The following is a 23,793-nucleotide window of genomic DNA, read 5'->3' as shown; positions in this document are numbered from 1 at the left end:
TAGTCTGCTAGCTCTGCCTCTGACAAGTCACAACAAGACCTTGCTGAGTCCTGAGCCATGTATAAGAGTACAGGTGGTGCTAGCCTAGGACGTCTGTACTCTGCAGGGAAAGTTACCTGACAGCATCGTCCGAGACTACAGGACAACAAACTCTTCAGCCTCCCAAGCCCACTCTTTTAGTACCTCAATGTTAAACTCATTCTCCTTTGATTGTAGATGCTTTTTAAAATATTTATTTATTTTTTACTTGTTGCCTGTCTTAAAGACTGTTTCTTTTTTGTTTTACAACCAAATCTCTATTTTTGATGGAAACTGCACGTTATAGAAGGGTCCAGGCACCTTTTTTGTGATTTCAAATGTTTTTTGAAAATGACCCCAAGCAGCAAATCACTTTTTCGTTCTCATTGTGTAGTATGGGGACCCTGAAAACACAAACAAAGGCTCCAAAAACACCCAAATATGGTGATGCAAGTTTTTAGATGTTGTACACATTAGTCATTCCGAACTTTATCCACAATGTTATATGAAATTTTGTTGCGACTCGAGTGATACCTCTGTCTGTCCATTTTATTTTTAACTGCCAAATTTAAAATAAATACTTGAGTAAACAAGGGCTACAAAGTACATTGAAAGCATAGGGTGCTTCCACAGGAAGTTCCAGACACGTAGAATCTATGCCAAGGCGCATTGAAGCTGTTCCGGCGGCTCGTGTTGGCCCAACGCCCTATTAAGATGCTTTATGTTGGTGTTGCCTTTATTTTGGCAGTTATATGTAGCAGCAGGCTACAAGAATAATGGCACAGCTGGATAGGGGAAACGTCTCAAGTCGCACAATAGGGAATATAACTTTGCAGCTGAAGTTCGGTTATGACAATTTCATGTGTGCAACATCTAAACACCTGTGTCAATATACTGAGAGCTTTGCTGTTTCTGAAAGGACGCATTTGGGCGTTTTTGGCGCCTTTGTTCATGTTTTTCAGTGCCCCCGTACTACACACTGAGGTAGAGGAATTGATTTGCTGTTTTGGGTAAGTTTCTCAAACATGTGAACTGACAAAAGTTGTCTGGACCATTCTATAAAATGCCATATTCATACAAAAGTATCTTATTTAACTGTAATCTATGCCCTTGTTGATTTACTAGTCAGTTTTCCTCTGTTTGTTGGCTTGTGTTAATCTTAGAGAAAAGCTGCCAGCTACTCTAGTTTCTAGCTGCTGTTTTTGAATGGGTAACTGATAGTGCGTCTCCATGTCAATCAGCAGCCCCAGCTGTTGTGTGTGTGTGTGTGCCCTGTTCATCTCTTGTTTGGGAAGGGAAGTGTACGTGTCAAGGGTGATGGGGACAGCTTCCTGGCTTGGGGGCTCACAACAGGCCTTTCCCCTGCATGCCTCATCTTGCCTCCACCTGATAGGGGTAGCAACTCCTCTCCCAGGATTGTTTGTTTCATAACTGTATTGCAGTGTTTTGTCGTTTGGGCTAATGCAATGTGTTTGCTTATACATTTTATTAGGCCCTTGATTTCTCTCAGTATTGGTCTGCACACCGGTTATTGAAAGAATTGTAAAACGCTTAGTCACTCGAAGAGATACGAACTGCTTGCTACAGTTGTCATCCTGACCATCATCCCTTAACAGTTGTTCCTTCTCCCTTTTATTCCATTCTATCTATCCCACTCGATCCCTCACGTAATGCGCGCACACACAGAGAGCACACACCTTGGTTGGCTCTCTTGTCCCCCAGCCTCGAGGAGCCCTTCTTTGTTCCCTCATTACCCAGTCAGGGATGTGTGAAAAGTGGAGCACAGGTCGGGGCTCTTTGTCCCCCTCGGGCAAATCAAAAGTGACAGACACCGGCCCGCTCCGCCGCTAATTTGTCCCCCCCTTCGAACGGCCCCTTCTCAGTGCCGCTAATTGCAGCGAGACGCACATGCCTACAAGGGAACAGACACATCTCGTTATTAACGCTGGGCGAGGCCAACACGGGTAATTGCGGAACATCCTTCAACAAATAATTTGGGAATGTTTAGCCATTCAAGAGTAGCGCCAGCCTGACCGGGATTTGCGAGGTCAAGCCTGCAAGAAACAAGAGGGCAAAGATGGACAGCACACACACTAATGGAAGGAAAACAAAAAAGGGAGAATGGATGAACGAGTGCAGTTTTGGGTTCTTGAGGGTTATCGTCCAAGGCTGGTTGTCACCCCACATGTTCGTTAGAGGTTAGAGCGACCGAGAGCCCTGCCTTGCCCCATTGGCATTGTCCTCCTCTGATCAACCAAGCATACGGTTAGGAGTCAGCAGGGTCACACATCAGCCTCAGACCCTTCTCACCATTTACCCCTCCCCAGCACCCTCTGCATAAGACATACGATGCCAACTAAGCAATCTGCTTAGTTAAAAGAGGACAGCTGGGCACTTTTTCCATAATAGCTATTATTTGCATCAAATATGTGGCTTTTCTGTCTTCTGTTTGTGGCCAAAGGAGCTGATATGTAATCGGTTGGGAAGTCGCTGCTGCATAATTCTGTTATGGCACGGTAACCCGTCTTTAGATTAAATAAGATGTGCTCTGTATCTCCCTTATTTGATTAGTCTGCCATTTTGTCCTTTTTAAACTCTGCTTTTACTTGACTGGGAGGATTGGAGGCATGAAAGTCTCCAGTGGAAAATCCATTTGTTGGTTGGGAGTAATGTTACCCTCTTTTGATGCTGTCGCTCTTCTCGGTGCGGTTTGAGAGGAGCAATGATGCCCCCACTGACCATTATTCTCTATCCACCGCAGTCCTGTATGTTTCCTCCCGAGTTGTGCTAAATTGCTCAGCAAATCTGATAACTTGCAGCCGAGGGCTCACAGACAAAAAAGGGGTCGGTTGTCGGTGTCAAACCCGCTGCCCTCTCTAAACTTGATCATGACATTGCTGTGAGGGCATGCCACTCTCTGCAGTGACACGCGTGAGGAAAACCAGCCTATAAAATGATGATCAAGTGTTCTAGAATTGTGTGATTACACTGTACTTCCTATAACAATATGTTCCTTTTCTCTCTGATTTTCCAGGGTTTTGGTCCGAGGGAGCTTGTGAGAAAGAAGATTTGAATTAATTTTTTTTGCCATCGTACCCATACATATTCACCCGTACCTCCACTCCCCCCTAACGGGGGAAAACTACTCTGCACCTCTTCGACCTGTGCTGAACCAGGAAGGGACAGGACTAGGCCCACCATCAGCCTACAGAGGTGACCAACAAGCTCCCACAGAGAGCAGTCCAGCCCAGTCTCCACAAGTCACTGTGCCAGGATGACAGGGTTGCCCTCTTACATTTCCACGGTGGGATTCTGCATCCTACTGGTGATCAGAGCTGAAGGTATTCAAAGTAAGACTGGCTCCTCTGTTATTATAGTCCTCTGTTGTCCCACTGCACCCAAACTCACACTGTGCCTCCCACTCTCTTTAGTTGGAGTTACACTCTAATACAGAGCGATTTAACTATATTCTTAAAGGGTGTAAAAAAAGAATAAAAAAAGACATGTAAATAGTGAATTGCATAGGTGCCAGACATTTTCTACATGTGATTATTCTTCAGTAGAAATGTATAATAAAGGCAACGCGCACACACCAGTAAAGCACTTTTCTTAAAATTAAATGTTGCAAAAATGAATTAGGAAAGAATCGGAGGGCGCTCAACCAGTCGAGGTGCAACCCAAATATGTATATGTGAGACTATTAATTTCAAAACAGCTATTTAAAAGCTTCATTAACCTCTTGCAGCCCCCCCCCCACTTTGTGCAATTTCCGCCTGAAGACACCCAAATCTAACAGCCTGTAGCTCAGGCACAGAACCAAAGATATGCATGTTCTTGGTACCATTTGAAAGAAAACACTCTGAAGTTTGTGTAAATGTGAATTGAATGTAGGAGAATAACACACAATAGATCTGGTTTAGATAAAACAATAGAAATTTTGTATCTTTAAAATTAACAAGATAAATCAAACATTCAGATAGGATGATGGGGACAATTTCAGTGAGAAATATAAGAGGGCAACAGTACTTGTGCAAAGTTTCAGAATGATAACTTCCAAAATGAGTGTGCTACATGACATTTATCATGAAGTCACCCAGGTGTCCCACACAAGTCGCCGAAATGTAGGTATACATTTTGAAACAAATAACTATATATAAAATACCAAAATGGTATTTTAACACCCCCCAAAAAAAAAATTGGGGAGAAAAATACATGAAAAAAATAATAATAATTGATTCAAAAATATGAGAAAAAATATATATATATATTTACAAAATAACATGGGTAACTATTTACACACTTGGAAGACCCTCAGTCCTCTATCAAATATATATTTATATAGCCCCAGCCTAAAACCCCAAACAGCAAGCAATGCAGGTGTAGAAGCACGGTGGCTAGGAAAAACTCCCTAGAGAGGCAAAAACCTAGGAAGAAACCTATAGAGAAACCAGGCTATGAGGGGTGGCCAGTCCTTATCTGGCTGTGCCGGGTGGAGATCACAGTGGTTATAGAGGGTGCAACAGGACAGCACCTCGAGTAAAAATGAACAGTTTAGGGTTCCATAGCCGCAGGCAGAACAGTTGAAACTGGAACAGCGGCAAGGCCAGGTGGACTGGGGACAGCAAGGAGTCATCATGCCAGGTAGTCCTGACACATGGTCCTAGGGCTCAGGTCCTCCTCCGAGAGAAAGAGAGAATTAGAGAGAGCATACTTAAATTCACACAGGACACCGGATAAGACGCCCATTTGGAGTCAGTGTCACTGTGAAAGAAAATGTTCAGTTAGAATAGTTTCACATATGAGCCCTGTATCAACAGGTATAATAAACAGATATATATATATATATGAGTTGAAGGTAGAATATATTATTATTGCCTGCTAGATCTGCTGTCTCTTTTATATTATGACATTTCAGCTAGATCTACTGTCTTTATTATATTACAACAGATGAGCTGTATCTACTGTCTCCATTTCACTCTGGCCAATGGTGTGGTCCTGCCCTCTCCTCAACAGCCTCAAATAGTCTATTTCATGTGGGTTGGGGTGGGGCGGCAGACACGCATCTCACATTTCATGACATTAACTTATTGCGTCGAGCCATCCCGGATCCGGGATCGTGAATACAGCCTTCAAGCTCATTACCATAACGCAACGTTAACTATTCATGAAAATCGCAAATTAAATGAAATAAATATGCTAGCTCTCAAGCTTAGTCTTTTGTTAACAACACATTTAGCGTTAGCATTCAGCAGGCAACATTTTCACAAAATCAGAACCATTCAAATAAAATAATTTACCATTGAAGAACTTCTGATGTTTTCAATGAGGAGATTCTCAGTTAGATAGCAAATGTTCAGTTTTTCCTGAAAGATTATTTGTTTAGGAGAAATCGCTCCATTTTGTGCGTCATGTTTAGCTAAGAAAAAAACCTGTATCCAGGATTGTGTAAATCTATCCGCAAGCTCATTAGCATAACACAACGTTAACTATTCATGAAAATCGCAAATGAAATTAAATAAATATGCTAGCTCTCAAGCTTGGCCTTTTGTTAACAACACTGTCATCTCAGATTTTCAAAAATATGCTTCTCAACCATAGCAAAACAAGCATTTGTGTAACAGTATTGATAGCTATTGATAGCTAGCGTTAGCATTTAGCGTTAGCATTCAGCAGGCAACATTTTCACAAAAACCAGAAAACCATTCAAATAAAATCATTTACCTTTGAAGAACTTCGGATGTTTTCAATGAGGCGACTCTCAGTTAGATAGCAAATGTTCATTTTCTCCTGAAAGATTATTTGTGCAGGAGAAATCGATCTGTTTTCTGCATCAAATCAAATCAAATCAAATTTTATTTGTCACATACACATGGTTAGCAGATGTTAATGCGAGTGTAGCGAAATGCTTGTGCTTCTAGTTCCGACAATGCAGTGATAACCAACAAGTAATCTAACTAACAATTCCAAAACTACTGTCTTATACACAGTGTAAGGGGATAAGGAACATGTACATAAGGATATATGAATGAGTGATGGTACAGAGCAGCATACAGTAGATGGTATCGAGTACAGTATATACATATGAGATGAGTATGTAGACAAAGTAAACAAAGTGGCATAGTTAAAGTGGCTAGTGATACATGTGTTACATAAGGATGCAGTCGATGTTGTAGAGTACAGTATATACATATGCATATGAGATGAATAATGTAGGGTAAGTAACATTATATAAGGTAGCATTGTTTAAAGTGGCTAGTGATATATTTACATCATTTCCCATCAATTCCCATTATTAAAATGGCTGGAGTTGGGTCAGTGTCAATGACAGTGTGTTGGCAGCAGCCACTCAATGTTAGTGGTGGCTATTTAACAGTCTGATGGCCTTGAGATAGAAGCTACCAAAAAAAAACGAAAATTAATTAGTCAAAACGCCAAACTTTTTTCCAAATTAACTCCATAATATTGATTGAAATATGGTAAACGTTGTTTAGAATCAATCCTCAGCGTGTTTTTCACATCTCTTCGATGATATATCATTCGTGGAAGTGTGCGTTCTCCTCTGAATCTCAATGATGAAAAATGCCTCCAGTTGAAGATTACGCACCAATTTAGACAAAGGACACCGGGCGGACCCCTGGCAAATGTAGTCTCTTATGGCCAATCTTCCAATGATATGCCTACAAATACGTCACAATGCTGTAGACACCTTGGGCAAACGGCAGAAAGCTTAGGCTCGTTCATGGCACATTCACAGCCATATAAGGAGACAATGGAAAACAGAGCCTCAAATTCTGCTCATTTCCTGTTTTGAGGTTCCATCTTGGTTTCGCCTGTAGCATGAGTTCTGTGGCACTCACAGATATTATCTTTGCTGTTTTGGAAACGTCAGTGTTTTCTTTCCAAAGCTGCCAATTATATGCATAGTCGAGCATCTTTTCGTGACAAAATATTGCACTTAAAACGGGCACGTTTTTTAATCCAATAATGAAATACTGCCCCTAGAGTCTCAAGAGGTTAAATGTTTATATATTGCTTCTAAAATAAATTAAAAATCACAAATAATATTTTATATTATTAATTTCAAACAAGGGCATTAGCGTGATAAGAACTTACCAGTCCAAAATGATGTCCTCTCCTGTTCAAAAAATATTCCTCCACAATCGCTAAATGAAGCGTCCTACAACAATCTCTGTCTCACCTTCCCAATCAATTTATTCTAAGGTTGTGTGTACATCTGTATATCTAGACTTGACTTAGTCGCCATAATGATTGATATATAAACAGCTGAATCTGCGCGTTCACCAAACAATGCAATGCGAAATGTGTTTCTCCTTCCGGTATGAAAATGCAATAGCGCATGACTCTCTTTACGCTGGAGCTTACTACATGGGTTGGTCTTGCAACACATAAACATGGCGTATTGCCATTTAGCTCAGCTCATTGGTTATCTACCCAGCTAGATTTCAAGACGATCAGTGGTCATTGGGTTAAAAGACAGTCAATCAACGAAACAGCGGGCAAATCATTGGTGCACAATGATGTCATTACTTGTAGTCTTCAAATCGGTTTCTTTCAGTCAATATGTCCCGCGAAATGGCCCATCACGTTTGATTGTGTTACAAAAAACAGTTGATTGCAGTGAAACCAAACATGACTGCAGAAGTCACGTTCTGTGTGGGTGATTTACCTGGAATGTGTCGTCAAATGGAATGAGACGGAATGCACTACACAAGCGGTTCACAAAATGTTTCGTGTTAGGCTATAAAAACGGAGTTTATCAAACAAAAGATCATTCATTGTGTAACAATGAGCATTGGAATTGCAAACAGACGAAGATCGTCAAAGGTAAACGATTTATTTTATTGAAGTTTGTGATTTTGTTGCGCCTGTGCTGGTTGAAATAGTTGTTTTTTATGGGGCTCTGTCCTCAGATAATCGCATCGTATTCTTTCGCAGTAAATCCTTTTTTGAATCTGACAACGCAGTTAGATTAGCAAGATTCTAGGCTTTCGATACAGGTGAGACACTTGTATTTTCATGAATGTTTAATGACTATTTATGTAGCGACCACCGTGTGTTGTGGAATTTCAGCCCGCTAGTGCAGAGAGGTTGGTTAAAAGTAATTTGTCATTTTAAATTAATCTGAAAACGAATCATCTAAATAAATAATGCAAAGATATGTCAAATCAGGTAATGCCAAATTCCAGTCTGAAGGAAGTATGCTTTTGAATTCAATTAATTTTTCTGTTCCACTTTCTTCTAACCAGTCCTTCCTCAGAGAGGAAAACAGAAGGGACGTACGTGTTGGGTCATAATCTTTTGTAGTTTAAACCGTTCAAACACTAGAGACAAATTGAAATTATGAAAAAAAATTATCGACATGCCACATAGGTGCTAAAGAAAACGCTAAAAACTGCACACTAGAGAGACAATAGTGCTTGTCATTTTGGCACTGAACTCCATATTTTGCCGCCAATTTTTTTACAGCTATTTCATTAAAGCTGCAATATGTAAAGTTTTGGGTGACCTGACCAATTTCACATAGAAATGTGAGTTATAGATATGTCAATCATTGAAAGCAAGTCTAAGAATCGGTAGATCTGTTCTATGAGCGATATTTCTGTTTCCCGTTTGTGCGTCTTACTTTCGGTTTTGTACACCAGCTGAAAATACAATAGTTTTGGTTATGGAAAATATATTTCACTGTTTAGGTGGTACAATGATTCTCTAAATCATATTTGCTTGTTTTGTTTCTGCATAGTGCAGCTTTTAATGTTCATCATTCATGAAAGGGCCATTATAAATGAATAAACGGGCCGAATCTGGTCCACATGCCACATGGAAAGTTGAGTTGTTTCTGTGGCAGTCCTCTGAGAATTTATAACGTAATCTCTGTTTTTAAAAGGGCAATTATTTTATATTTATTATAAATAGTTGTCCAATTTGCCCATTGTTCTCGTATGATTAATACTGAATAGCTAGTAACAATTTAACCCAATCTGTACTGCAATTTCCAATTTGATCTCCCTTATGAATCCAAGACCAGACTAACTTCAGAAGGCAATAGTACTGTTAAAACACTCATCTGTCAAATACATATGGAGGAGGCTTGATAAACATTGTTAAACTAAATTAGCATGAATAGTTTGGTTTTTCAGCCTTTAAGCTACCCCTTCATGTCACCCATGGTCCCCCACCCCTCACTATGGAGAGATCAGTATCTTAAGCTGTTTTAATTGCCGTGATTAGAGTGAATTAGCGGCAAATGCAGGGCCTTTAGAAATGCATGGCCTAAGCTACCTACTTAAAGAATATTACCGTAACCCCCCAGGTGGTCCGAACTGTTTTATATTCTAATTATGGGACCTAACCAATGGGACCAAATACCATAGGCGCAACTCGCAGTCCCTTCTCTCAATACCAAGTTTACCATGACGTGCAGAAACACCCATGAGGAGTGAATGGTACCCGCCACTTGGAAAATGCCCTGTTCTCAATGAGATTAGAACCTGTTGAATGTCATGTGGTGTTCCCAGGATACAGCGGATAGATCATCACAGCACTGTGGGCTTGCTTTCTGCCTTATTTTGCCATTAAATTGGAAAATTAGGCCTACATGTACCAAATGTGTGTCCAAAAGACACGGAATATGCCCTGATTACAAAAACAAAATGTAGTCACGGAAGACTCAAGCATCACGCTGGTTTTGTACTGCCGTGTTTGATGTCGGAAGGATATGGCGCTCAGAAAAGGGCCTCTCTCTGCTCCCCTAGCTGCTCCTACTGTTGCTCTCGTACTGCCTTCCCAGCTGGGCCTCCACAGTGACTCACCCGGCAGCCATAAAGCCAACCATGACCATAAAGATGCAGCTCTCAGGCTCGTAAAAGGTCACCTTTTAACCAGCCAATGAGATGTTAAGGCAAGTATCAGGGGTTGATTACTATGAAAGCAGAGCCTTTGAGCGAGCACACACACACATAAACAAGCGAGCTGATAAGAGGAAGGCGAGGCTGGTCCAAGTGTTAGGTATGATGATTGGTCTCAGAGAGCGTAGCTCTGAATCCGTTGTGAATTTATGACCGTGTTTTGTTATCACAGAGCCCACGCTATTTTGTTAATTAGCCTCTGTTGACTCTGTCGCCCTTGTCCCAGGCATACATTGAAACGGTGCCTCTGTACCCACTGGGCCAGGTTAGCCTCTCCTTCCTTCCTCCTTTGCAGCTTAGTCATCGACAGTAGTGACTTGTCGGGGGACCCCCCACTACAGGAAGCAGTTGAACTGATTGTCTGCGCTCTGGGTTCCTTTTTGCACATTAACCGTTTCCTCTATTGTACTGTCAGTTGTTACAGGGCAGAAACCACTCCAAACATTCATTGTTCTCCGGAAATAATTAAATCCTACAAGAGTTTTTTTTTCTTCTCTTCTCTCCACCGCTTTTCTATTTTTTTTTACACCACACTAGCTGATACGCGAGAGAGTGTGGGGTCTGGCATATGCCAAGTGTTACAGAGAGAGAGAGCGAGAGAGAGAGGGGGCAGGGACAGAGGTGCCCGCTGGGCAATAGGCTGCCAGGGTGGCTGTATAAGGGGCCTGCTGTGCCAACTTATGAATGCTCTTTTCAGACTCACTTTTTTTTGTTCCAAAGGTGTCAACAAACCAATTAAAATTCCACTGTTGTCTCACCAAGGGGGAAAGATGCATGTTTTATAGGTCTAGTTTTATTTTCTGTTGTTTTCCATGTGAGGTTGTAGCAACTTGTTAAATATTTTTCAAGGTACTGTTGCTGAGTAGCAAGGGTTGTTGAATAAACATCTCAGGAAGTTCTCCAATAGCACTCAAAGAACAGATGGAAGGAAATGTATAATTCTTGTGCAATTTAAAGCTATAGGCTTTTTTTTCTTTCATTTTTTGAGGCTGTCTGTCATTAGTGTGTAAGCCTTGGACTTTAGGGCCTACCTGTATGTGCGCCGAATGGCCTATACACCAAATGCTTTTGGGAAGAGCAGGAAAATGTCATGCTGATACGGAGGCAAAAAGTTGAATTCAATAAGAGAAAAGGTACGAAATGGAGAGGGGGAAAAAAGAGAATGAATGGCCAAATAATGTGTGTTTGGGAAAGATTTGGGGAAGTGGTGAAAGAGGATGATCAATTTGTGTGTCACATGGTCTGAATACAGTGAAATGCTTACTTACAAGCCCTTAACCAACGATGCAGTGTTAAGAAAATATTTACAAAATAAACTGGTTAAAAAAATGTCAACACAAATTAAGACTATATACAGGGGGTATCGGGGAGTCAATGTGCGGGGTACAGGTTAGTCGGTCATTTGTACATGTAGGTAGGGGTAAAGTGACTATGCATAGATGATAAACAGCAAGTAGCAGGAGTATAAAAACATGGGGGGAGGGAGGGGGGTCCATGCAAATTGTCTAGGTTGCCTTTTTATTTATTATTCAGCAGTCTTATGGCTTGGGGTTGAAGCTCTTAAGGAACCCTTTGGACATAGACTTGGCTATGTCATGGGTGACTGGAGTCTTTGACAATTTTTTGGGGCCTTTCTCTGACACTGCCTAGTTTATTGGTCCTGGATGGCTAGAACTTGGCCCCCCATGCCCATGTACTGGGCCATACGCACTACCCTCTGTAGCACCACTATAGCCCTGTCGACATGAATGGGGGACGTATTTGGCCCTCCTTTTCCTGTCATCCAAGATCATCTCCTTTGTCTTGCTCACATTGGGGGAGGTTGTTGTCCTGGCACCACACTGCCAGGTCTCTGACCTCCTCCCTATAGGCTGTCTCATTGTTGTCAGTGATCAGGCCTACCACAGTTGTGTCGTCAGCAAGTTCAATGATGGTGTTGGAGTCGATCTTGGCCATGCAGTCGTGGGTGAACAGGAAGTACAGGGGGACTAAGCATGCACCCCTGGGGGGCCCCAGTGTTGAGGCTTAGCGCAGCAGATGTTGCATACCCTTACCGACAGGCGGGCGGCCCGTCAGGAAGTCCAGGATCCAGTTGCAGAGGGAGGTAATTTAGTCCCGAGGGTCCTTAGCTTAGTGATGAGCTTTGTGGGCAATGTGGTTTTGAACACTGGGCTGTAGTCAAGGAACAGCATTCTCACTTAGATGTTCCTTTTGTCCAGGTGGGAAAGGGCAGTGTGGAGTGCGATTGAGATTGTGTCATCTGTGGATCTGTTGGGATGGTATGCAAATTGGGGCGGGTGTAGGGTTTCCGGGATGATGTGTTGTGACCCTTGACCAGCCTTCCAAAGCACTTCATGGCCACAGATGTAAGTGCTACGCAGTGGTAATAATTTTGTCAGGTTACCTTCGCTTCCTTGAGCACAGGGACTTTGGTGGTCTGCTTGAAACATGTAGGTATTACTGACTCGGTCAGGTAGAGGTTGAAAATGTCACTGTAGACACTTGCCAGTTGGTCGATCTTGATAGCAGTGTCGGTTATGATGATTGTGAAACGCTGTACAAATTCGACAGTCACAAGACAGGAACTTCAAATAGGCCTATTGCATGTCAAGGAAACTAGCCCTACTGTTCAGATGAGTTAAATGGAAACTGATATCTGGACACTGACTGATGAGGTCTATAGCCACTCCCATAGTCTTAATATTAACTCCTGCAGAATTAAGCATTTCTTTCAGTGAAATTATACACCAAATGTAGGCTAAAATTAGACTCGAACGGGGTGAATACATATGATTTATTCCTTCATGCATCCTCTGCATAGAAATAAACCTTATAGCAATTCAAGTGTGTGTGTGTGTGTGTGTGTGTGTGTGTGTGTGTGTGTGTGTGTGTGTGTGTGTGTGTGTGTGTGTGTGTGTGTGTGTGTGTGTGTGTGTGTGTGTGTGTGTGTGTGTGTGTGTGTGTGTGTGTGTGTGTGTGTGTGTGTGTGTGTGTGTGTGTGTGTGTGTGTGCACTGAATATGCATCCAGGCCGAACGGAAATCTTATCATAAACATGTTGGGTCATTTTCATAGCTTTCTAATAAACGCTCAAACTGATGTCCGTTTGGTTATTGTCATTTTCTCCCCGGTCAAGTTCTCACATCGCTGCTGCTTTCGCGAAGCAACGAAGTTTAGTCTCTGCTTCGTGAAAGAAGCCGAGATGACCGAGAACTTTATGGACGTCAACTAGATTGAAGCATTCATTCCATCGCTTTCTGACATTCTGGTCTAGCGAGGGTTTATTTAGTCTTCTAGGGCAATGACAGAAGAGAAGCTGCATGTATCCAATTATAGACAAGTTAACTACAAATAGCCTACCAAAATGCCGGAAATTATAAGAAGAAACATATCTACATCAGGCAAAGAAAATCCTGCAACCCCTGTCAAAAAACCTTTCCACTGTGCCTGACTGTAGCCTACAGTGCGTTTCTATAATAGCGGGTTAGGGTCGGTTGCGGTGTTTCAGATTTTCACTTGATCACATAGTTGTTTGCGCATGGTCTATTAGCAATTTCGGGCAGGTGCAGGTGAACAAACAGCTGAACCGACACCACTATTGCAGGTATAGGACATATTATTCGCCTCATCTCCACAGTGGCCCCTGTTGGTAGAACAACCAGTTCAGAACACTGTTTAGATCATGGTGCGGCACTCTTAAGGCTGGATCTGACAATAAAAACAATTCTGCTGCTGGCCCTTTAAGAGCCATGCATTACATTGCCTGTAGATGGAGTGGCTCGTTAGCGTCAGAGTGTGCTGGCCCCTTAAGAGTGCAGCATGTGGCTGACTGGAGATGGAAAGGCTCATTACTCGGCGTGCTCTGCCAGACCTCAGACTCCGCCGTGACTGGCGGCAGAATGAAGCACACATGTGGAGGCAGAGTTAGAGAGAGCAGCAGCCATTTCCAGCCTCACTGACAGCCACTGCTCCCCAGCCAATCACAGGCCTCCTTGTCGAGGGGGGGAAAGAGGTACTCCGGCTTTTCACTAGCGAGGCCATATAGGAACAAAAAGGGCTTTGAGGCTCTTTGGGGGGGATTGATGTTGAACTTTAAATCTTGTATTGTCAACATGGCTTTCTCTGACTCCAATGAGATGGAGAGAGAGGCCTTAAGTCCTCACAGCCCCCAGTGACTGCAGTAAAAACGTGTCAATTTTATGTGGACTACCAGAGGCTTTCATCACCTCATCAAAGCGTCGGGAGCCTCCTGAACCCCCCCCCATCACTCAAACATGACTTAAGCCAGTCTAGACCAGGCACAGCTCCCAGAAGAAGAGTGAAGGAACTGAGAGTGTGGAAGGGAGAAAGAGCCATCTACCCATAGCGCTCTGGTTTTTATTTGGGGCCTGGCCCATTTGATCCGGTTCCAGTCTGCTGTGTGTTTATAAGTTTCCACTCTGCCTCCCTACACAGCTCTGACATCAGCAAGGGACAGCCCAGCTCAAACTGGGCCCTGGGCCATGCCACCACTTAAGCATAGTTTATTAGCGGAACAATTTCTGATATGATTTAGATTTAAATCTCCTGTGTGTAATATCAATGGCAAGAGGTCTAGACTATCTGCTTCCTTTTCTGAGCTTTATTTGGGTGTGTGTGTGTGTGTGTGTGTGTGTGTGTGTGTGTGTGTGTGTGTGTGTGTGTGTGTGTGTGTGTGTGTGTGTGTGTGTGTGTGTGTGTGTGTGTGTGTGTGTGAGAGAGAGACCGTGTTTGTGACGGATGTAGAGCGGAGAAACCGCGAGACTGTGAGTCTATTCCCACCACCCAGGAGAATGTCAGAACTCTGGAGTCCTGTAATCTGTGTGTCGTTTTCCCCCTTCACTGATAGAAGGCAGACTTCAAAGCCCCTGGTTCCCAGCTTCCAGAGGCCAGCTCTGCTATCTCACTGTAGGACTGCTCAGGTTTCCATTAGCACTTAATTATTTTCACGGTGGTGCTGCCGTAACCGGTAGCCCCCGCCACCTTTGTTTGTTCAACACATTATGGTTTGTTCTATGCCCTAGGACTCCAGCTCTAACGATACAGCTATGAGCTCACAACCTCTGCCACACTGATTTCCCTTCTCACCCGGGCTTCATAAATCTGTCCTAGTGAAATATCGTCTTGACACATTAATGAGGACTGTAGTGAGTTGCCCTTCTCTATGCACAGAACATCTTAGTGAAGAAAGTTGTGATCAGCTTTGCTTTTAGTTGTTGAAGTGAAATAATATAGAGTTTTAATGGGCTTTTTTTCCTTTTCGATACAGCTGTCATGTGTTTGTAGAAGTGTTTCGCAATAGTTTTAGTTTAGGATCCCAAAACCAAGTTGTCTGGCAGGTTTTTTTATCTGCCACCCTCTGGGGTTTCAATTACATTTCTTGGAAATTCTCTTGGCTGACGTACAGTACCTAAAGTGAAGCATTTGTAGTTGTGGTAGTCTATTTCTGCTGTTAGGCTAGCTGACATCAGTATGCCAGTCTCCATGTACGCGATCAGTGTACAAATGAACTGTAAAAAGGAACTGAAGCCCAGCAGAAGCTATTGTATCGCTCCACTTGCCTTTTTAATGGTCATTTACCAATGGAATTACTCAGAGAATGCAGCCTGAATGCAGAACCTCCAGGACACTCGGTTGTAAAACGAGGGAAATATCCCTGAGAAAGACTAGAACAACAACTCTGAAGCCAGTTAATGGGGTCTAGGAAAGGAATGCGGCGATGGAGACAACAGCAGCAGGGAGAGAAAAAAAACGTCTGCCCTGTTGCTGTCCTGCTGCCGAGACGTTTCAAATTGTAGGTTTTGCAGGTGATTGGCCCCTCTGCAGACATGTCTGAACTCGAGCAGGCTCGAGTCGCGTCGTGCTCCAGAGGAAGTGCCCGCAGCCGCGCCGAGCACCACACACAGACATCACTTTGTTCTTTGTGCTCACGAGGCCCACAGCCCAGGTTCACTCTCCTGAGCAGCATGGGGGAGGAAGGGAACTGGGAAAAAGGTAGAGGTGAAAGGACAAGGAGGCTAGGAAAATAAATAGGGGGCAGAGAAATGGGTGGGGTGGTTAGGATGAGGTGGAAGTCAAGAAGAGTGGGATATGGACAGGAGGAAGAGAAGAACAGCAGGTTGTAGGACTGGGGAAAAAGAGGGCAAGAGGTGAAATGACAAGGAAAGTGGGACACGACATTGCAGGGGGGCATCGGGGCGGCAAGTAGCCTAGTGGTTAGAGCGTTGGACTAGTAACCGGAAGGTTGCTAGATTGAATCCCCGAGCTGACAAGGTAAAAATCTGTCATTCTGCCCATGAACAAGGCAGTTAGCCCACTGTTCCTTGGCCGTCATTGTAAATAAGAATTTGTTCTTAACTGACTTGCCTAGTTAAATGAAAGAAGGGGGGAGAGAGAGGAAAATGGATCAGGAGAAAGGGCACGAGGAGAGGTGGCAGGAGTGTCAGACTAATAGGAGGATTAACACAGTGAGCTCGTTCACATTTAATACAACATAAGATACTTAACCTAAAATGAGCGTGTTGCTCTGTAAAATGTTATTTTCCTGACCTTGTACCCATGGTGCCGTGTATCAAATCTTAATGGCTCTGACTGGCTCCTTAATATGTGTCTAGATTTGTTGCCGATGCCCTTTTCTAGACGCTGGTAATACAGAGCGCTGGCAGTGAGCGCTCGGCTACTTTAACCACCGTAAACTGAGTTTACCCGTAAAAGTTTGCTGTGTACTAAACCTCGCCATTATTAAGAACCACAACATCATAGCCTGCATCAATATTCCATTTTTCCGCCAGTAAAACCACACTGTTTTCAATTTCATATGTAATTGCGATCAGATTGGCAACGGTGCTAAAGTTGTGCTGAGAGAACAACAGTGGTTGGCTTGGCCCTTTCATACTCTGGTCTGCTCTGCTTACACTCATCCATGTTGATGGCCCTGGCTGGACACTAGTACGGTGTATATATAGCCCTCTGGCCTTATATGGATCAGGTTCATCAGATGAGGACCCAATCAGGACCAGAGCAGACCGCTCTCAGATAGAAACTAATAGAGGGTGGGACAGCAGATTAAAAATAACTGTAAGGCTATTGTGTTTACTCTGATTACATAGCCTAGTATTTGGCTACTGTAACTCTTCAAACCAGACGTGGTGGAATAAGTAATGTGACACAGTGTATTTATATGTTCTGTATGCCAGACAACGGTGATGCACTTAAAAACAGATGGAAGGAAAGAATGATGGATTGTGATATTTTTACTGTCATTATAAAACACAACTGTTTTTCTCTCTCGCCCTGTCTCTTGTCCTCCCTTTCTGTCTCTCCTCAATCTGTCCATCCAGCTGGTCAGAATCCAGACCACATGCTCCATGGCACCGGACACAAGCACGAGTCCAGGAAGCCCGGAGACGGGCCCACGGTGGCCCCAGAGGACGCCGCCCGCTTTCTGAGCTGCTACTGCTCGGGCCACTGTCCAGAGGACCACAAAAATAACACCTGCGAGTGAGTGACCAACCACCTCATTGTACACTCTGTACTTTCCCAAAGGCCAAATCCTTAAAGACATGCTCCGTAACTTTGGTGACTACTAAGTATACTTTTTTAAACCTCCCGCTAGTGACGCACTGATATTATATTTTTGGCTGATGCTGATATCCAATTTTTTCCTTGACAAAACCCCTGATGCCAATAACCAATATAAAAATGTTGCGTCCTTTTAAGTATTCTAGTACAGTTAAATAGTTAACACACACATGGACGCAGTAGTCTAAGGCTCGACATCTCAGTGCAAGAGGCGTCACTACAGTCCCTGGTTCGAATCCAGGCTGTATCACATCTGGCTGTGATTGGGAGTCCCATAGGGCGGCGCACAATTGGCCCAGCGTCGTCCCTGTTTGGCCGGGGTAGGCCGTCATAAATAATAATTTGTTCTGAACTGACTTGCTTAGTTAAATAAAGGTTACACACACACACACCACACTGACCAAAAAGTTGTTTTGTTGGCATTTACGTATGTCTCCATTACCAGTAAAACATCAAAACTGTTTTCTTTCACTTGCTGTGCTGTTTCGTTGTTCGTTTGTTCAGTCATTTCATTCTCAACCAGGATTTCTATGGAACGCCGTTTGGGTCTTTGCATGTCAAAAAACACTATTCGGAAGGTTGGAATGTTATATACAATTTAACAAATCTGTTGAAATCACACTGGATGTATTATACTTTATAATTGCATTGGGGCATACTTATTTCACTGCACAGCCTTACCCCATGTCATTGATCCACAATCCATAGGTATCAGTCTTCTCAGTGACACCCAGTGAACATTAGCGTCGTAGCTCTTATTGCGGGACTCTGAAACAACTGTGAATTGAGCCACATTTATTGTCAACCTATGTGTATTGAACACCATTCCAGAGGAAAATTAATACTGCGTGGATGTTTTGGAGTCTGATAACTCTGAGGACGTTGGGAAAAAATATATTGGGTATTGAGTAGACCGTTACTCCATTTCATTGATCCCCAATCTTTAGGTAAAGCTATACAGTGGAATATTACATTTACATTTAAGTCATTTAGCAGACGCTCTTATCCAGAGCGACTTACAAATTGGTGCATTCACCTTATGACATCCAGTGGAACAGCCACTTTACAATAGTGCATCTAGATCTTTTAAGGGGGGAGGGTGAGAAGGATTACTTTATCCTATCCTAGGTATTCCTTAAAGAGGTGGGGTTTCAGGTGTCTCCGGAAGGTGGTGATTGACTCCGCTGTCCTGGCGTCGTGAGGGAGTTTGTTCCACCATTGGGGAGCCAGAGCAGCGAACAGTTTTGACTGGGCTGAGCGGGAACTGAACTTCCTCAGTGGTAGGGAGGCGAGCAGGCCAGAGGTGGATGAACGCAGTGCCCTTATTTGGGTGTAGGGCCTGATCAGAGCCTGGAGGTACTGAGGTGCCGTTCCCCTCACAGCTCCGTAGGCAAGCACCATGGTCTTGTAGCGGATGCGAGCTTCAACTGGAAGCCAGTGGAGAGAGCGGAGGAGCGGGGTGACGTGAGAGAACTTGGGAAGGTTGAACACTAGACGGGCTGCGGCGTTCTGGATGAGTTGTAGGGGTTTAATGGCACAGGCAGGGAGCCCAGCCAACAGCGAGTTGCAGTAATCCAGACGGGAGATGACAAGTGCCTGGATTAGGACCTGCGCCGCTTCCTGTGTGAGGCAGGGTCGTACTCTGCGGATGTTGTAGAGCATGAACCTACAGGAACGGGCCACCGCCTTGATGTTAGTTGAGAACGACAGGGTGTTGTCCAGGATCACGCCAAGGTTCTTAGCGCTCTGGGAGGAGGACACAATGGAGTTGTCAACCGTGATGGCGAGATCATGGAACGGGCAGTCCCTCCCCGGGAGGAAGAGCAGCTCCGTCTTGCCGAAGTTCAGCTTGAGGTGGTGATCCGTCATCCACACTGATGTCTGCCAGACATGCAGAGATGCGATTCGCCACCTGGTCATCAGAAGGGGGAAAGGAGAAGATTAATTGTGTGTCGTCTGCATAGCAATGATAGGAGAGACCATGTGAGGTTATGACAGAGCCAAGTGACTTGGTGTATAGCGAGAATAGGAGAGGGCCTAGAACAGAGCCCTGGGGGACACCAGTGGTGAGAGCGCGTGGTGAGGAGACAGATTCTCGCCACGCCACCTGGTAGGAGCGACCTGTCAGGTAGGACGCAATCCAAGCGTGGGCCGCGCCGGAGATGCCCAACTCGGAGAGGGTGGAGAGGAGGATCTGATGGTTCACAGTATCGAAGGCAGCCGATAGGTCTAGAAGGATGAGAGCAGAGGAGAGAGAGTTAGCTTTAGCGGTGTGGAGCGCCTCCGTGATACAGAGGAGCAGTCTCAGTTGAATGACTAGTCTTGAAACCTGACTGATTTGGATCAAGAAGGTCATTCTGAGAGAGATAGCGGAATATGAATGTCAATACACACAATAAGCTGACACAGTCCCGTGATAAGAGCTACAACGCTAATATTTGCGTAAACTCTTCAGTTGTGTTCTGTGGGTGTCACTGAGTAGACTGATACCCAATTCCATTGCTTCACATTCCAACCTTGTTTAACATCTAGTCTAAATATGGCATGATTCGACCAATTGTAACCTTGTTTTCAGGCTGGTTGTGTTGGTGCTGGGTAGGTACCAAGCTAAAGCTAGCTAGCTACACCAAATTTGCAGTCGAACACATAATGCTTTATTATCAACGTGGTATTGTACACATATCGTTTGTGGCTGGTGTTTGCTTGTTTGCAGACTTTTTTTGTACAGCATTGACAGTGCTACTGATAGTAGTGCTGGCGCTTGGCTTGCACATGCAAATTCAGAACACACAACATTGTATAATAGAACTGTGTTATTTGACGTGTCAAATTAAAAGCTTATAGGCTTTGAAAGCTTGACGCTTTAAGCGTCAAATAGTGTTATTTGACGTTTATCTTTTTTGACATGCAAAGACCCAATTGGCGTTCCATAGTATGTCTTGAGGGTAATAGCAGTGACGCTGTTACTGTGCAACTCAGGTAGGGCAACATCTGAACACTTGGTAATGTTAGTGTGTACCGGTGCTCGACCAGTCGCGAAAGCCAACATCACCCACGACAGAGAACGGTTGATTGTCAAAGGCAATGGATTCCAATATCCCGGCGTTAATGGATTTCGCCTTTGAGTTGTCTCGCTGAAATGTTCTTACTCATTCAAATGACTGCTGGACTTGTTGAATGCTCACTCCACACAGCAGACATTGTGGGCTAGGTTAGGAAGGCTGTGTTGAGCGTGTAGCGCGACATTTTCCGTGGCGTCATTACGTCATGTAGCTACGTTATATAGGTATCCACGTCAGCTTTGACATCGGTTTTTCACATCGGCGTTAAACTAGACATCGGGCCGAATCCGATGTTTGCATTTTTAACTAATATCGTCTGATTCCGATATGTTCACCGACATATCGTGCATCCCTACCTCCCGCTTTGGGCTGGATGTGTCAACGTGTCGTTCATACCTGCAAAATGTATGAGCAGAATTACGGTCTTACCTCGAAATCACTAGTTTGATAGCGACTGTTTTTCTGGGAGCTGTGCTGCGCTATTTTTCCTACATTTCCCCCACTTGGGCCAGCCCCTAATAATTTGAGTTCAACAAATGAGCTTCAGCCCCTCGACATGAGTGACAGCTAGAACGATGCACATGATACACCCACAGCAGAGCAAGAGACAGAGGAATGTGATGTGGTGTACATATCTGCAAATAATTTTCAGGGACCGCTTTTGTTTCGTGAGAGCAACCTTCCGAGCTTTTTGCTAAAAGTATTCAGCATTACCAGAATCTTTTCATTTAGATGTTTGTTCAAACTCTGACTTTTGGGTCTGTGATGAATGTCAATGAATGACAGGTTTGGTCAAAACGCTAACCTATGTGTGTTTTGGAATTGTAGTCATTGAATGTGTATATTGTAGGACGAATGGCCAGTGTTTTGCCATCATCGAGGAGGACGAGAATGGAGAAGCTATTCTGACCTCTGGCTGCATGAAGTATGAAGGCTCACATTTTCAATGCAAGGTAAGCATGTTGTCTGTATTGAGGGTGCAGGACAAGACAAGGACACACGGATGTCAATTATGTCATGTTACATGAATGTCATTATTGAAGGTATATGTACACTCAGTAGCAAGTTTAGTACCGGGTTGGACACTGCGTCCATAACAGCCTGAATTCTTCGGGGCATGGCGTCCAATCACTGCTCAATTGGTATCAAGGGACTGAACATGTGCCAGGAGAACATTCTCCACACCACCACCATCAGCCTGTACTTTTGACACCAGGCAGGATGGGCCCATGGACTCATGCTGCTTATGCCAAATCCTGACTCTACCATCAGTATGAAGTAACAGGAACCGGGATTCGTCAGACCAGGCAATGTTTTTCCACTAGGCAAATTGTCCAGGGTTGGTGATTGCGTTCCCACTGGAGCAGTTTCTTCTCATTTTTAACTGATAGGAGTGGAACCCGGTGTGGTTGTCTACTGCAATAGCCCATCCATGACAAGGATCAGCGAGTTGTTGTACCGCGTAGTTATTTTTCTGTTTGTGACATGCCTGTTAGCTTGCACGATTCTTGCCAATCTACTTCAACCTCTCTCGTCAACGAGCTGTTTTCGCTCACAGGACTGCCACTGACTGGATGTTTATTTCCAAAAAATTGTCACACCATTCTTGGTCAAACCTAGATACTGTTGTGCGTGAAAAGCCCAGGATGGTGGCCCTGAGATACTGAGATCCGGCGCGCCTGGCACCGCCAATCATACCACACTCTAACATTCAATCAAACAGTAACAGAATCCCTTGACGCCTTTGCTTTATATAAAAAGCCACTGCCACTTGACTCACTGTCTGTAGGAGAGACGTTAACTCATAAACTGGCCACAGTCTATAGCTAATATTCATATTTTGTTCTTGTTTAGTCATTCTAAATAACCCTTGTTATGCCAACAAACCATTGTTTCAGGATTCGCCCAGGGCTCAGACAAGGCGAACGATCGAATGCTGCGATACAGACTTCTGTAATCGGGACCTGCAGCCAACATTACCTCCCCCAATGGACACTGGTGAGGCTCCGGGCCAACTGTTACTCTACTGTTGTTTACCTCTGTGTAGGGGCTCCACTATGGTATTCTTATACTAGTTTGTCTGGGTCGGAAATTGTATTTGGGAACACAAATTGTTTTGTTTTGCAGGTACCTACTTTGGCAGTGCCCATTGGCTGGCTTTCCTTATATCAATGACTGTGTGCTGCTGCACTCTCATCTGCATCACGGTAGTCTGTTACTACAGGTAGGACTGGCTATTACAGTGGACTAGCTAACAGAAAGAGAGTGATTCCAAATGTACTGTCTCTAATATACAGTGACTTGAGTCGTGGTGGTAGAATACAAGTCAACTGTTGGTGCCATTTAAGCATTTCTTCGAGATTAGTCGGTTTCACCCCTTTTCTAATAATGATTTACTTGTTGCCTCACAGCACTTGTTGTTCATATTGTAACTTTAGCATTGTGTACTGATCTGTGTGTGTTCCTGCCAGGTACAAGTGGCAGACGGAGAGGCAGCGGTACCACCGGGACCTGGAGCAGGACGAGGCCTTCATCCCTGTGGGAGAGTCTCTCAAAGACCTCATTAACCTGTCCCAGTCCTCTAGCAGTGGCTCTGGGCTCCCCCTGCTGGTAAGATCCCCCACACGACACAGGGAGGGGCTTTGGGGCATGTGGCCTGGATGGAAAGCCTTTGGCTATGGAATGTGACTTTTCTGCTTTCCAGGAAAGTGTAACAGCTGTTTTTGTGTGTCTTTGGTCATAACTAGATTTAATAGTAGGTTCAGTAAAATTGAAAATGATAACAACACTGCCGTACAAAGCATTAGCACACATCTATGCTTGAAACGGCGAATATCACGTGAAGAAAATAACAAATGGTCAAAGTTGTAGTAGGTATGATCTGTGGCACACTTGATGCTCAATGCCTCTCCCTGGTATGTCGTGTAGGTGCAGCGTACCATTGCCAAGCAGATCCAGATGGTACGCCAGATCGGCAAGGGCCGCTACGGCGAGGTGTGGCTGGGCCGCTGGCGGGGAGAGAAGGTGGCCGTCAAGGTGTTCTTCACCCGGGAGGAGGCCAGCTGGTTCAGAGAGACTGAGATTTACCAAACTGTCCTCATGAGGCACGAGAACATACTGGGTAAGATTTGTTCCTACCACTGTTCCTACCACTCGCTTGTAGTAAAGAAGACTGCCGCCTCTGTCTCC

The 23,793-nt window shown here is 44.1% G+C and overlaps 1 protein-coding gene across 4 annotated transcripts in view; it reads left to right on the top strand.

Moving 5' to 3' along the window:
* The window catches only part of LOC124038201 (bone morphogenetic protein receptor type-1A-like), a 63,566-nt gene that overhangs the window by 35,046 nt on the left and 4,727 nt on the right, over positions 1-23,793 (top strand). For 2 of the 4 annotated variants that reach the window (XM_046353752.1, XM_046353753.1), the window contains 7 exons: positions 3,053-3,368; positions 17,302-17,461; positions 21,455-21,557; positions 22,503-22,602; positions 22,732-22,828; positions 23,076-23,214; positions 23,533-23,725. In XM_046353752.1, coding sequence (XP_046209708.1) covers positions 3,293-3,368; positions 17,302-17,461; positions 21,455-21,557; positions 22,503-22,602; positions 22,732-22,828; positions 23,076-23,214; positions 23,533-23,725 — 868 coding nt within the window. In that variant the 5' untranslated portion in view covers positions 3,053-3,292. Of the gene's footprint in view, positions 1-3,052; positions 3,369-15,665; positions 15,769-17,301; positions 17,462-21,454; positions 21,558-22,502; positions 22,603-22,731; positions 22,829-23,075; positions 23,215-23,532; positions 23,726-23,793 lie in introns of those variants that run through there. The other 2 variants (XM_046353755.1, XM_046353751.1) reach the window with 2 other exon arrangements.

The sequence above is a fragment of the Oncorhynchus gorbuscha genome, linkage group LG06 (genome assembly GCF_021184085.1).
Source record: "Oncorhynchus gorbuscha isolate QuinsamMale2020 ecotype Even-year linkage group LG06, OgorEven_v1.0, whole genome shotgun sequence".
Taxonomy (NCBI): Eukaryota; Metazoa; Chordata; class Actinopteri; order Salmoniformes; family Salmonidae; genus Oncorhynchus; species Oncorhynchus gorbuscha.
Note: the sequence above shows the minus strand (reverse complement) of the source record. Positions and strands in the feature narration are given on the sequence as shown.